At 51.6% G+C, this 14,371-nt stretch overlaps 1 protein-coding gene across 1 annotated transcript; it reads left to right on the top strand.

The window, feature by feature from the left end:
- The first annotated feature begins 424 nt into the window (after positions 1–424).
- On the top strand, positions 425–7,325 carry COPS8 (COP9 signalosome subunit 8). Its single transcript, XM_038143388.1, has 8 exons — positions 425–578; positions 1,341–1,411; positions 2,146–2,194; positions 2,365–2,497; positions 3,319–3,426; positions 4,072–4,134; positions 5,243–5,284; positions 5,966–7,325. Exons 1-8 carry the CDS (start codon positions 501–503, stop codon positions 6,043–6,045), a joined length of 624 nt encoding a protein of 207 aa, XP_037999316.1. The 5' UTR covers positions 425–500; the 3' UTR covers positions 6,046–7,325.
- Positions 7,326–14,371: the final 7,046 nt, after the last annotated feature.

Below are 14,371 nucleotides of genomic sequence, written 5' to 3'. Positions count from 1 at the left end.
TCTCCAGCAGCGAGCAGGGGATTTTGCAGGAAACAAAGATAAAGGAACCCATCTGTAAGAACTACTTCCAAACCCCACCAGAAACAGGCACAGAGCTGGAAAAGCACTTCCCATCCCTGGAGAACAGCCCTTACGTACATGTAATGTGCAATAAGGGATGGAGCGCGCCCGTCTCTCGCATCCCGTGATAAACACGGAGAGAAAACCGAACGTACTGCACGCCAAGCACACTCATTTCTTTTCGTGACGTGGAAACTTTGCTTATTACACAGAGAAAACAAAGGGATTTTCAAACACCGCCACCCTCAGCAGCCGCCCGCCTCCCTCAGCCCCTCACGGGCCGTGGCCACGCCCCCAAGCCAGGCCGCGCCCCCAGGGTCAGGCCACGCCCCCGCGGTCCTCCAGGAGCACAAAGAGGCGGGCGGAAGGTGCCGAGGGATGGCGGAAGTGACGTCAGAGCGCGGGCGCCGGGCGCGGGCGGGCGGCGCCGTGAGGGGAAGATGCCGGTGGCGGTGATGGCCGAGAGCTCCGTGAGCTTCAGGCGGCTCCTGGAGCAGTGCGAGACGCAGGAGCTGGAGGTGCCGCGGGGCGGGGGGGCCTGTGTCTGTGCGTGGGAGGTGGGCAGGGTGCGTGGGCGTGTGGGTGAGCGGGGGAGGGCGCAGTGTTTGGGCTCGCCCCAGAGCCCCTCAGAAAGTCGCAGCCTGCAGGGGAATGGGTGTTTCTGCGTTATTATTCGCGTCGTATCAGGGGGAGTGCGAGCGAGGGCGAGTTAGTGGGTTTTAGTCCTTCTCGTGGCTGAGAAAAGGAAAATATTGATGAGGGGAGTGGAGCCCTGAGCCAGGCTCGGGGACTTACCCTTAGACCGAGTTTTACTGTGGCAGCTTTCACTGGAAGCTCCCTCCGTGCTCTCTTGTCCCTTGAGAAAAGGCCTGCAGCCTTACTGGGAATCTTTGCAGCTTTCAAAACTCTACAGCTTTTTTTATGGCTCGTTTATTTCCTCCTTGTGAGCTCCGCTCAAGTGCGGCAGGGGCCGAGGTTTGTGCGAGGGGCAGAGAGGCTTTGCTGCGGCGGAGCGGTCTGAGCTGAAGGCAAACCAAGTCAGGGGTGATTTGATTTCCCTTTCAACAGCCGCAGCTCTCGCGAGCACAGGAAGATGGAAGGTGCAGGCTTATTTATTCCCCCCCCCAAAAAAATTCCACAGGCCTGTTATGCGATGTGAAAAAAAAATAAAAATCAGTCATCTTGGAGGGTTCAGTTGACACAAAACTTGGCTTCCTGCTGCGCTTTGTATCTCACCCCTCTTTAAAACCTGTAACCCCGTAAGGTGTGTTTGCTTGCAGGCCCCTGGAGGGATTGCCACCCCCCTGGTGTACGGCCAGCTGCTGGCTCTGTACCTGCTGCACAACGACATGTGAGTGGCTCTCCTCGGCCTGTGACGCCGGCTTTGTCCCCGGCACGCTGGGAATGGGCTCCGTGGCTAATGGAAACGCTGGGTTTGCAAAGGAGCAACGACAGCGCTCCTGGGGAACACGTCTCTTTCACCCCTTGACCTGACAGGAAAGCTCCTCTCCTTTCCTGTGGGGAAGTTTGGGAATAGAGTTCCTTCAGGGGTGAAATCGGCTCCTCTGGGGAGCGCTGAACATTCCAGAGTGTTGTTTTGTAGCTGTGCAGGGCTGTGCTTGTTTTGGGTTGGGTCTGGGGTTGTTTTGGGTTTGTTGGCTTGGTTTGGTTTGGTTTTGGGTTGGATTTGTTCCTGTTAAATCCCAGCAGGATGACTCTGGGCCGTCCCTGTTTAAAATGAGGGACGCAGTTGGCTTGAAGGAGCTCAATCTGCCGGAATTCCTGGGGGATTATCCCGTGTCCCTGTGTGTGCTTAATGCACTGATCTTGAGGCTTTAGGGAGCAGTTGCTTTCCCACACTGGTGTTAAACGAGGCAGTTCATGAACTGCTGGCTGTGTCCCAGCGTTGTCTGCTGGAGGGCAGCCCTGCTTTCCCAGCTCGGTATCCAGTATTCCTTCCTGGAAAGAATATTCTTAAAGCACTGAGAGTGCTCATCACAGCATCTGGACAAACCTTGCGGTGTCTCTTTGCAGCATTCGGCAGCTGAGAGGTGTTTTAAATCCTTTTTATTTATTTGTTTTTAGGAATAATGCACGTTATCTCTGGAAGAGAATCCCTCCTGCTATCAAATCTGTGAGTACTGGGCCACGTTTACCCCAGAAACCCGCTGGTTTGGTTGCACAGCGATCTTCTCCGAAAATCTGGGGCTGGAGAAGGGTTTATCCATAAGGATTTTCTTCTGCATTCACCCTGGGTGGTTTGTTTTTGGTTTGTTTTGTTGGGTTTTTTTTCGGTCACAACAGGCGAATGCTGAACTTGGTGCAGTTTGGTCAGTGGGACAGAGAATCTGGCAGAGGGACTTCCCAGGAATCTACACGGCGATCAGTGCGCACCAGTGGTCCGAGACTATCCAGCCCATCATGGAAGCGCTCCGAGGTACCGGCTGAGCTCGCGTGGGGAGCAGGGAATTGCCTGGAATTACTTGTGCCTGCTCCAACAGAAACAAATTGTTAATTGCGGAAAAAAACCAGGAGAACTGTTGCCAAGGTTTTGTAGGCTTTACCAAAAGGTTTTCAGGTGTCGGGTGTAAATTAAAAGCTCTGCAAAACCTTGCAGAAACAACTAGAGGGGCCTTAGTAGGATGCTGTGCCTGTGTATTCTTTGATGCTGCATTTTCATAAGCCACGGGGTTCTGTAAGAGCAAAACAGACCATAAATCACTCAGACTTCCAACCAGGGACCTTGGCCTGGCGTTTCAGAGCCTTGCAGGACTGACAAGGCGCTGTTTCTGTGAAATGTTTTCCATCCTGTGTAATGGTAACATGCGGATTCCTGCTCCTAGAGGGCAGTGCAGACTGCTGGAAAAGAGATGCTCTGCAAAACAAATTCTCTGTAGCCTGAGAAACAACTGCTCTTTAGATGCCACTAATGAGTAACTAATTGCTGGCACGTTGCCAGCAGAGAATGCCATCAGACGCAGAGCTCCCTGCAGCGTTTCATGCGCTGGTGCTGGAGCCCAGCATGCTGCAGGCTGCGCTTGGAGGTTCAGTGCAGGCTCTGAGGGGCTTTGCCCTGGCAGAGAACAAGCTGTTGTCTCTTGCTGCTGACTGTGAGCCGTGGGAGGGGAGGGGGAACTCCTGAAGTGCTCACTTGAGGGCTGGTAGTGCTTTTCCAAAGCTGGTAGAATTGAGGAGATGTTCTCAGGTGTCCCAGCTCCGGAGATGAGTCTCTTGTGTCCTGTGTTCCTCCCTCCCTAGATGCAACCAGGAGACGAGCCTTTGGACTGGTTTCCCAGGCTTACACATCCATAGTTGCAGATGATTTCGCAGCCTTTGTCGGCCTTCCTGTAGAAGAAGCGGTGAAAGGTACTGGGCATTATTCCCTGAGTAGTTTTTATACGGGTGATCGTGGCGTTCGCATTCCCTGGAAAAATCCCTTCGCCCAAGGCTTTTCTCCTGGGAAGCTGAGGAGCCTCAGAGAAAAGGAAAACAATTCTGATCTCATTTGCTTCTCCTGTGCTGTGCTCCTGTGGAATGTGTTTGGGGATTGTTCACCCACAGGGGATTGTTTCACTGCATTCTGCTGTGAGCTGTTTTGGCTCTTTGGCCAATCAGGGCCAAGCTGTGTGGGGACTCTGGAAAGAGTCACGAGTTTTCATTATTATCTTTTTAACATTCAGTAAGTGTCCTTTCTGCATTCTTTAGTATAGCTTAATATTCTTTAATATAGCATAATAAAGTAATAAATTAGCCTTCTGAGAACACGGAGTCAGATGCATAATTTTCTCCCCTTGTCAGGGTTGCCAGCATTTACAATAGGTGATGAGCTCAGAGAGCTCTAAGTGATGATTAATAAAAACGTCTCTACAAATTCGAGCCTGTTGAGTGGGCAGTGATTAGAGGAAAAAAAAAATCTCGGTTCTAGATAACGGTTTGATTTTTTTTTTAATTATTTGCTGTTAATTATCACTCTTCATTCTCCCCTTCTGTGTCTTACAAATGCCTTTCCAGGTGTGCTGGATCAGGGCTGGCAAGCCGACTTTGCAACTCGCATGGTGATGCCTAAAAAGCCAGGTAGGTGGAGCTGTTCCTTCATGAAACATTCAGCCTTTTCTAGGAATTAGGTGTGACGGTTTTAATTACAGCTTTGCACGGGATTCCGTGAGGTACTTTTGGGGCCATGTGTAAAACGTGAGGCAGTACGAAGCGGTGGGTTTGGTTTGGACTTACAGCAAGTAGTTTGCATTAAGCTACATCCTCACATGAACTTGTTTAAACAAAAGCAGGCAGGATGTGCTGTCATTGCTCCCTCTCCTGCTGCTGGCTCTGCCTCTGTGCAACATAAACTGGATGACATCAAATGATGTGTCTTAGTCTGTTTTCTACTCATCTTTATTAGATTATCTTGAACCTGAGTTGTTTTTTTTCCTTTGGGAGAATTAGGACTTCTTTAGGCAGGGATTTAGTGAATCTTTGTGTTCTGAGGAGCTCCAGTTGTTGATATAATTTCCTTTGGTTTAAAATCTAAATCTTCTCTTCTTCGCTTTCATGGTGTTAATTACAGAATGTCTCTTCCTGCAAAGCTTGGTCTGCAGAAATACTTGGCTTTTATTTTTCTTTTTTCTAAAGCTGTATCTGGCTGTGGCAAAAATAAATATTAAGCTGTAAAAGTGGGATGAAACAACTGTTCTTAAACTGCTCTGTGCAGCTCTGGCAGAAGGAGCCAAATTACAGCATATCCAAAAGGGCAGGACCTGTTAGACTGAGAAATGACACTGTTTGTATGGGCAGAGTTTTTGGGATTTCAGAGCCCATAACAAACAAGTGCTAGGTATGGAAATTTACCCCTAGAGGGGTACAAAGGCAAGCAGAGCCCTGAGATTTTATACATGAGCAGGTGGGGTTTTTATGAACTGGTTGCAAAATATGCAGAGCTTAAAAAAACTGGGAATTACTTACATGGTTTTGGGGTTTTTTTCCCCAAAAGTGAGTGCAAGAACTACTATTCAGGCAGAAGAGGCTCTTTTGAAGCAGCTAAGCCTTGGGTATTCTGCTTTTTAGTTATAAAGTCAAGTGTGATGAGTAAACAGGTTTAATTTCAATTAGCTTTTGATCCATGTTTTGTTGCACAGAAGTGTTGAAAAACTGTTCCACTGGGCTAATTTTGTGTGTCTTTCTCCAGGTGTGCTGGAAGCTTCCTTTAACAGATTTATTCCTTCATCAGGTATTTTTGTTTATATATAACGGATTTAGCTCAACCTGCTTTAACAGATTTATTCCTTCATCAGGTATTTTTGTTTATATATAACGGATTTAGCTCAGCCTGCATAAACAGTGTCAGCACTGAGTGGGAATTGAGTCCTGGAGAGGTGAATGTTCTAACTGCCCCCCCGTCCAAAATAAAAAGCAATCAGGCGCTATGTAAATGTGCTTCTCCCTCGCATTTTAAGCAGTGCCTGAGATTCCTGAGGTTCCCACTTCCACAGCAGACCTCCTGTGTGTTCTGCTGGTCTGGTCACCCACCAGATCCGTTTGTTTGGAGTCTTCAGGATGGCAGCTTGCAAGGCCAGAGAGCCCCGGGAGCTTTCTTCTCAGGGCAGAACCATGTCAGCCCTCGTTACTCAGACTGCAGTGTGTGCAGAGAAATTCTGGAGGCTGCTGACAAGTGGAACTTGTTGCAGCAGTTTTTGTGGTTAGTAACTCCTGGACTACTGAACGGTGCGGATAACAGGAATTGTGTCAGCTGGAGCTGTGCGGGGAGGAGATACAGTTAAGATCTGTCCCCAGAAGGCTGTTGGAAGTCAGATGCATTTAATTTGTTTTCCCTTACTGTTGCGATGGAGGGTACTGCCGGTGGATTTGCTTTCTAAATTTCATTAACGATCCATTTGTTTTATCTTCGTAGAACCTGCTCCGGTCCCACCAATTCCCAATGAACAGCAGTTGGCCAGATTGACTGACTATGTGGCTTTCCTGGAAAACTGATCACCCTGCTCCTGCGTTCAGAACAACGTGGGAATCCTGCGTACTGACAGTTTTAGATCTTAAGATTCATTTTACTCTGTATCTGTTAAATGTTGCAGCATCCCCCACTCAAAAGTGTGAAGTATCCAGTGTAGGTCAGCCCCACTCCTGTTCTGCCAAAGCCCAGCTAGCAGTGAAACAAGCCTTTAACTCCTGCAATATTTATTCAGTAGGTGCACAGCATACACAGCAGTATTACACAGTACTTTTTTTTTTTAAATGGTCTCAAAGCAGAACCTTTTTCAGGCGTGTTAGGAATGGAATTCTCTGGTGAGTACTGCAGTGCTTATCACAGACCTACTGCATGTTGAACTAGAGGACAGAGAGTGGAAGACTGCCCAGCCTGTATGTACAGAGAAAAAATATTGTGACGAAAGTAAAAGAAAACAGTTTTGCAGTAACTGTCTTGCAAATATTTTTGTGGCATATTTATAATTGACTTTTTCTTGTTCTTTCTAGATTGTTAAATCTTCTTCTGATGTGAGAAATTTCACATCAGGCATATTTTTACAGCAGAATAATTAACAAAGACAAATCTATGCTTTGAGGAAGTATTTCGCTTTTTGGAAGGTTTTATTTGAGTGACGTAGGACGCCAGATGTTTTCCTGGATAACCCTACACCTCGAGACCTGTCATGTCTTGCTCCTTTTCAGTACACTGGGCCGGGATCTGCAAGAAATAACAATTCTTGCCTGTCTCTAAGCTTTCTGGGTGACTCTTGCAGTGACTGGAGAGGAGTTTCAGGGTTCGAGGAGGAGCAGAGCCCAGCTGGGAGGGGGGTGATGCACTGTGCTTGCAGTGTCAGTTTGAAGAGTAATCCTCTCTGTTGGAGCAGTGCTCTATTAATCTTTGAGCTGAGAGTGGATTTTGGAAGCAAACATGAATTCTCTTGCCATTTGTGTTATGTTGGTGAAAAGGCTGTGGAGAAAGAGTGGTGCTATAAAGGGCAGTGCATGTCTCCATTTGCTTCTCCCCCTTTCTGAAATCCTCTCCAGAGGTTCCACGGAAGCTGGTGAGTGTGCCCTTGTGTTGTGATTGTTTTTCCAGTGTGCACTGCCTACTGTACATTCTCTTGATGAGGGGGTGTTAGCAGGGAGGAGCTACAAACTGTGCTCTTGCTGCCTTGAGAGCTCTCTTGATATGTAAACACTTTCTCAAAATGATTATTTATTTGAAACCCACCCAAGACTTGGATTGCTACATTTTTCTTCAGTGATATTAAAGAACATGTTTACACTGACCTTGTGCACTTGAGTTTTTAAATTTTCTGCAGAATAGAGGTCTGGTTTGGTGAGGTTTTTTTAATGAATTCTTACTGGCCTAATTTGGAGAGGGCTAGTTAAAGATTACTGCAGTTATTTTATGCCTCGACAGTTTTGTGTGCAGCAATTGTACGGTGGTGTATTAAACAAAAACATTGGTACCCCTCAGATGTCTTAAAATATTCCTTGGTGTAAAGTGTTTGAACAGCTTGAGTGAAAATTGAACAGTTTGAGTGAAAATTTCCCTTCTGTGTTTGTATTTGAGCACGTCTGCACTTGCTGGTAGCGCACAACCCTGCTTGGAGAAATGAAACTTAGACATAATTAAAGGGTTATTAGATACTCAGCGAATGGTAATAGGAGAGGAGCAATCTGGACACTGGCAGTCTGTGTCTGTCTCAAATCTATGTCAAATATGGTAACTTTGCCCCTGTCCACTTCTAGCGAGTTGGTAACTGTGATTTCTGGTCTGCTGTAAATTCTAAGCTGTCTTTTAGCCTTGGGTGAGGCATTAAGTCATAACTTGCCTTGAGTACTGGGTTCCCAGGCACACTTTTTGCCTTGTGCTACTTTGGAATCCAAGCTGTTTCACACGGATTTCATACTCATCGCCCTTATCCTGATTTTTGGTTCACAAATACCTGACTTCAGATGAGCAGCTTTGTGCTTCCCCATCCAGAGCCCTACCTTGGGAAACACTCTGTGAAATATTTCCCGAAGTGACATCTTCAGGCATTTGAATCCTCACCTGGCCTGCACTAATAGGAAGTGCACTTCCTATTATTCTGCACTAAGAGGAAGTATTTTTGTGCTTGTATTTGCTGTTCTAATTGAAGCCACTGGTGTGGGTTTTGGAGTTCTTCCAAGCACAGTGCTGAGCGGGAGGACCTTTAAGTTAAGAAACCATTAGGAATTCAGTTGGGAACAGAGGTTTGTGAAGGATTTGGAAAAAGAACTCAGTTTCAGTTTTCCATTTCATCTGCATCCCACATGCAATGAAGCATAGTTTCTTGGCATTTTATTATCCTGTCCTATATGGATCAGCAATGCTCATTCAGTCTTTGTAAGGAAAGCTACGTGAGCTCCAAGGTGGTCCAACCAGGAGAAACCGGGTGGGGAAGAAGAAGAGCTGAGTATCCCTCCCTGCCGAAGATCCACATGGAAACCTGTGGGCTTCAATAAGAAATCCTGATAGAATTTCCAGTTTTTCATTGGAGCTGCCAGTAATGCAGAGAAGAAAATGAAAGCAGAATGTGTGTGTACAAGAGGAGTCTCAGCAGGCTTTGCAGGAGAGCAGTCTGGATGTGCTGTAAGTCTGTGTTTCAGCCTGGGCTATGTGCAAGACAGCAGGGGACATCTGGAAGGAGTTGTTGGGTGAGTGGTTGGTTCTCCCTGCATCCTACCCTGCAGGAGTTGGCTGGATGTCACCCAGACACCATGTTGGTGTGTCCTTCTTCTCCTAGGAAGGACTCTCTGGGCTGGCTGGTGTGGCATAAAAGCTAAACAATCCCAAACTAACCCAAAAGACAAGCTTTTCTGCTTAGTGTCAAACAAGTTTTTGTAACTGATTCTCAACAGACCATGTGAAGAAAAATGAGTTGCTGTTTGGAGATGGGAAGCAGATTTCCAAATATTTTACCTTCTCTTTTAGCCTGGCACTGCAGCTGGTACAAGGTAAATTAATTCTCTGCCTGCCTTGACCTTGAAGTAATTAATACTTGGAAACAACTTGACACCTTTAGTATTTCTGTTTTTTAAAACTACCTGGCTGCATAAGTATTAATCGCTCCCAGGTGTTTAATGCTTAATGCTGTTTCTGCGGTAAATCACTACAGCAAATGGGTTCAGCCTTGATCTGATGGGCCAGCAGTGCTGAAGAAGTAGCAGACGCTGAGTAAAACTAGGGACTCCTGTGGCTGAGTTTCAGGGGTGGAGGGAAGTCCTTTGGCATCTCCTGAGGAGATGCCCGGTTAACAAGCTTAGGCTTTGCTGCTAGAAGATCCTTCTTTGCTCTTGCTGGAAGCCATTCCCTACCAATGCATGGCCTTCCATTGTTCCTGGATCAAGTCTGGCAGACCTGTGGGCAACAAGTCTGTCCAGTGTGCATCTGACAGCAGAAAAGAGCAGGACATGGATGCTTCCAGCACTTGGCTTGGCTGCTCCTTCAGGGGACTGGAACCATCATCAGAGACACAGAACAGCTTCTCCTCCCACAGTTATCCCTATCCTCTGCACTTCCCCACGTCCGCCTCAAGGTATGCTGGGGAACTCCCTCTTTGTGGCCGTGCTTAGCAGGAACCGGCTGTGTTTCAACATGAGCTGCCAAACCCACACACACACAGCAACTGAAGCCTAGAACATGAGAGTCTGGGATGATGGTATTTTCCAGAAAGCAAGAAGAACAGTTGAAAGAACACAAGGAAACTTAATGTCTAGACAGGAGACGAATAACAGTGCTGCCCAACCACATGGGGTGGTGGCAAGTTTGCATAAGTGGGGACTCTGCCACACCTGCTGATGCCAGCGCTGCCTGGGCCCCAGGGCTCAGAGCAGCATTTGTGCCCTGGCCCACCCGCTCCTTGTGCGTGTGGCACCCGCGGGTTTAGGATGGCAGCAGCCGGCACGTGTCCCAAGGAGGCCGTGCCAGCTTCCCTGGAAGGCCCCGTGCCCTTGCCAGCGCGGCTGCGCCGGCAGCCCTGGGGGCTCCTTCTGCTGCCCCGAGCCGGCAGAGCAGGGCAGCGTTTGCTGCTGCTCTGAGCCCTTGCTAAAGATCCTGTCGGGCTGTCTTAGACACTTGGGGCCACTTTGCGTGGGCCGGGGGCGACCCCAGGGCCAGGGGCAGTGTGTGCAAGGGCCCTTTGTGACACGCAGCGTGGTCACCTTGGCATGGAAGGGAACTGGCTGTCCAAGGGCCCTTTGTGACACGTGGTGACATAGGAGCTGGCGGTGACAAGAGCACGCCACAGTGCTCGGAGCACGCGACGGGACAGGACGGGACAGAGCGGTGCCGTGAGGAGCCCCCGCACAGCGCGCTCGTTCGTGTCCTACCTGGAGCTTTTCCGAGGCATTGTTACTCCTACAGGTGACCTCGCGGCCAGGCTGTGGGACTTGGTGTCCCCTGGCCTTCCCGAGGCTTCTCTTTTGCAGGTGTCTGCGAGGCCAGACTGCGGGACTTGGTGACTCGGAGCTTTTCCGAGACATCTCCCATCCCTGCAGCCGCTGCCCTCGAGGCAAATCCATGGGATCTGGTAACCACAATTGTTTATGAGGAGTCTCCTGTCCTTGTGACAGGAGCCCCCAAGACCAGAGTGCAGGACCTTGAGTCCTCCACCCTTCTCGAGGCTTCTCTGTCTCACGTGCCTTCAAGGCACAACTGCATGACTTGTTGACTTGCAGTCGTCCTGACACATCTCTCTTTAAGATGCCCTCAAGGCCAGACTCAGGCATGGCGGGCAGATTTCTCCGCCTGTTCAAAGTGTTCAGGGGGAAAAACAGGAAAGACCATGGAGCCGCCCAAACACAAGAGCCTGAAGAGCCAGAGCAGATCCAGACACTGCAAGATGGTGAGTGGCAGAGCTCAGACATAGGGCTGAGGGATGCAACCAGCTTGGCCCCATCCCATCCCATCCCATGCCATGCCATGCCCTGGGGACATGCCCATGCCCAGGACAGAAGAGGGGCCGGGCAGACACCCCGCAGTGGCCATGCTCCATCCCCCTGGGGCATGCCGGGGCTCTCCCTGCCTGGGCAGCGCAGGGCTGGGCTGTGTTCTCCGGCCTCTCCTGCAGCCCCTCAGCTCTGGCTGCGCTCGCTCTTTGCCAGATGCAGCCCTGCAGCGCACACAGGAGCAGGAACCCGGCCGTGGCCGCTTCCGCAAAACCCTGAAGGTACCTGCAGCCATCCCCCCCTGGGCTGGGCCTGCTGCCCCTGCTCAGCCGAGCACCATGCCTGCAGCATGCCATGGAGCGTCCCTGCTTCCCTGTCCTTTGTTCTCCTGCAGATGTTCCGGAAGTTTCTGCGCATTCGACGTAGAAAGAGCGGCACTGCAGCAGCTGAGGGCCCAGCCCAGCCTGACTCGGGGCTGACCGAGCTCCAGGCAGAGCCTGATGTCAGCCCAGACTTGACAGCATCTGAGGGCCCATCCCAGTCTGACTCGGATCTAGCCGAGCTCGAGGCAGAGCCTCCTGTCAGCCCCGAATCAACAGCACACTCAGGAAGCAATGCAATGAATTATGAAAGGGTGAAGGCTCTCCACATGGCAATGACTGAGAGCATGGCCATCACAAACACTGACACCCAAATGACTCAGGCCAACACAAATACTGGCACCATGCCCACTCCCACTGTGATTTGTGCTCCCACTATGGATTCTTTCAAAGAGAGTGCTATGTCTTCTCAGCAGCAGGTTAGCAGCCTGGGGCCAGGCCTGGCGGCCTCCCAGGATCGTGTGTCCCCTCAAGCCATGGCCACTTGGCTGCCTCAGCCTTTGAGCCCAGCACAGTGTGGTGGGAAGGGAAGCACTTCTTGGGGGAAGCTGGTGAATTTGCACCTGCTGGACAGTGCTCCAAGTCTCCCCCATGCCTCCTCCAGGTGCCAGCCATTGTAAGGAACATTCTCCAGAGGCTGGTGTCCCAAGCCACTCTGGATGCCAGGCTGCAAATTGACATTGTGAGGCTGGCTGAAGAACACCCAGCTGACGTGGTGCTGACCCTCCTGCGCTGTGCCCCAACATGTGACAGGTACGGAGCCCACGTGTCTGGAGAGCTCAGGGCTCACCGGCCTTTAGGGCCCGTGGCCCTGCACAGCCTGTGCTGTGGGGTCTGCCAGACAGGCAGAGAGGTCCAGGAGCCTCGGGCCCCTGTGTTTCCTGAGCCTGCTGCCAATGCTCCCTCCCTGCCCCTCAGGGCACTGGGGCTCTGGCACCTGGGCCCCCACAGCTGCACAGGGCATGGTACTGTGACTGAGACGCCCCTGACACCGAGCTCTGATCCCACAGAGCTGCTGCAATGATGTGGAGAACCATAGGATCAGTGGGATCAGCAGTGGAGAAAGTGCTGCCAACACTGCTCTGCGTGATGGAGGATTGGCCTCTGCACAGTGCATGCACCTCTGATGGGGACAACAGGGACGTTTCTGCCCTGGCTGTGAGTTTCTGGGCTGATGCTGAGCCCCGGTTTCCCCGCCAGCTGCTCTCTTTCCTCTCTCTGCTTCAGGCACTGGGCTGAAACCTGGCTAGGGCCAGGCTCAGGGGGCACCAGGCCCGCTGCTCCTCCTGCATCTGCCCTTGGGCCCTGCCCCATGGACACCTCGGCACTGAGCGCTGTCTTGGGCTGCTTCTTTTGCAGGCAACCCTGGTGCTCTGGGTGATTGTCCAGGTGCCTGAGTGCCACGAGGCCATGATCCTGTATTCCTCCCGCCTGTTTGTGGCTCTGCTGTTCCAAGTTGTCATCACCACACACAAGATGCCACCAGAGGAAGCCAGTAACTTCTGGACAGCGTGCCGGGAGGAACACCGCCTTCCCAGCAAGCTCAACAGGTCCCAGTCCTCCTGTCCTTCCCAAGCCCTTGTGGCCAGCGCCAGTGCTGCCAGTGTGACCTGGGCTTTGCTCTGCACACAGGTTTGCAGTGCAGGCCATGAAGGCTCTGCTCTACCGACTGCGGTGCGACAATGAGGTGGTGGCTATGGAGCGCAAGCGTGGCTGGGACACGCTGCTGTGTGCTCACACCCAGCACTATGCCGTGGGTCTGCTGGCCAGGTGAGACCCCTTCTCCCTACTGCCCCCGGCTTTTGTGCCCTGTGCCCCACACAGTCCCTGTGGTCATGGGCCAGAGGGCCTCGTCACTGAGGGACGGCCAAGGAGACTGGGAAAGGCTGGGAGAGGAGGGTGTCCAGAAGTGGCTGCCTGAAAAAAGCGCTCACATCCCCTCCAGGCGTGCTGGGGAAAGACCAGATGCCGGTGAGTCAGTCCTGGGACAGATTTAGCCTCCCCATTTCAGGGTCTTGTTATCTTTTTCCTCCTGCCAGGGAGATGCGCCGTGTCTTGATCCCTTTGTGTTCTCGCATCGCACTCCACTTGCTCCGGCAGCTGAGCAGGGAGGACCCATACTGGGATCTGCCCTTCCTGGCATTCCTTGTGGAGGTGAGCCTGGTGGCCAGTGCTGCCTCACTCAGCTGCCTCCCAGCTCTCTGCCCTCTCATACCCATAGCTGCCTGGGACGGTGCCCACGCCCTGTGCTGCTGCCTGGGCCCAGCCCTGTGTGGTTCCGGGCTGCTGCTGGCCGGGTCACCGTCACTGCCCTGTGCCTTTCAGGTCCTCGAGTGCCTGGACTTGAGTGAACATGGTGGCAGTGTTGTGGAGGTCTTGTCGAGGTTCCTGCACAGCAAGTGCAGTGAGCGGCGTCGCCTGGCGCTCAGGGGCCTCGTGGTGCTCAGCAAGGATCCCCTGACGGTGAGAAGGGGGCAGCGGCTGAAGCTGCGCTGTGCAAAGCAGCCCCTTGGGCTGGCAGGGCTGCAGGAGCTGGGGCAGCTGCTCCCAGCGCTCCTGCCTCACCTGCCCCCGTGCTTTGGGACAGGCCTTTGGCCTGTGGGCCCTGCAGCAGCAGGCTGGGCTTGCAGTGCCAGGGCGCTGCTGGCGCTGCAGCCGTCCATGGCTTCCCAGCACAGCCTGGTGTTCCACACAGGCCAGAAGAATGTGCAGTCTGTCTCCAAGCCTCCTGGAGCTGCTGGGTGATGCAGATGAAGAGGTGGTCAGCATGACCCTCCATGTGCTCACAAATGTGCTCCAGCACAAAGACATCCTGGTATCCAGCACCACTGCTCCGAAGCTGGCTGAGGCACTCCTGCTGCTCTTTGACCATGTAAATTCCTGCATCCTGAGCTACAGGCATCGGGTGCTTCCCAGAAACTTTGTGCCCTGGGGATTTTTAGGCCTTTCCTCAGGTGGGCCTGAAGTCGTTGATGTAGGGCTTTTCCTTTCCTCTAGGAAAACAGCCACATACAATTGCTCTCCATTCAGCTCTTCCG

This window comes from Motacilla alba, chromosome 7, assembly GCF_015832195.1.
Source record: "Motacilla alba alba isolate MOTALB_02 chromosome 7, Motacilla_alba_V1.0_pri, whole genome shotgun sequence".
Taxonomy (NCBI): Eukaryota; Metazoa; Chordata; class Aves; order Passeriformes; family Motacillidae; genus Motacilla; species Motacilla alba.
This window is presented reverse-complemented; position numbering and strand designations above follow the sequence as displayed.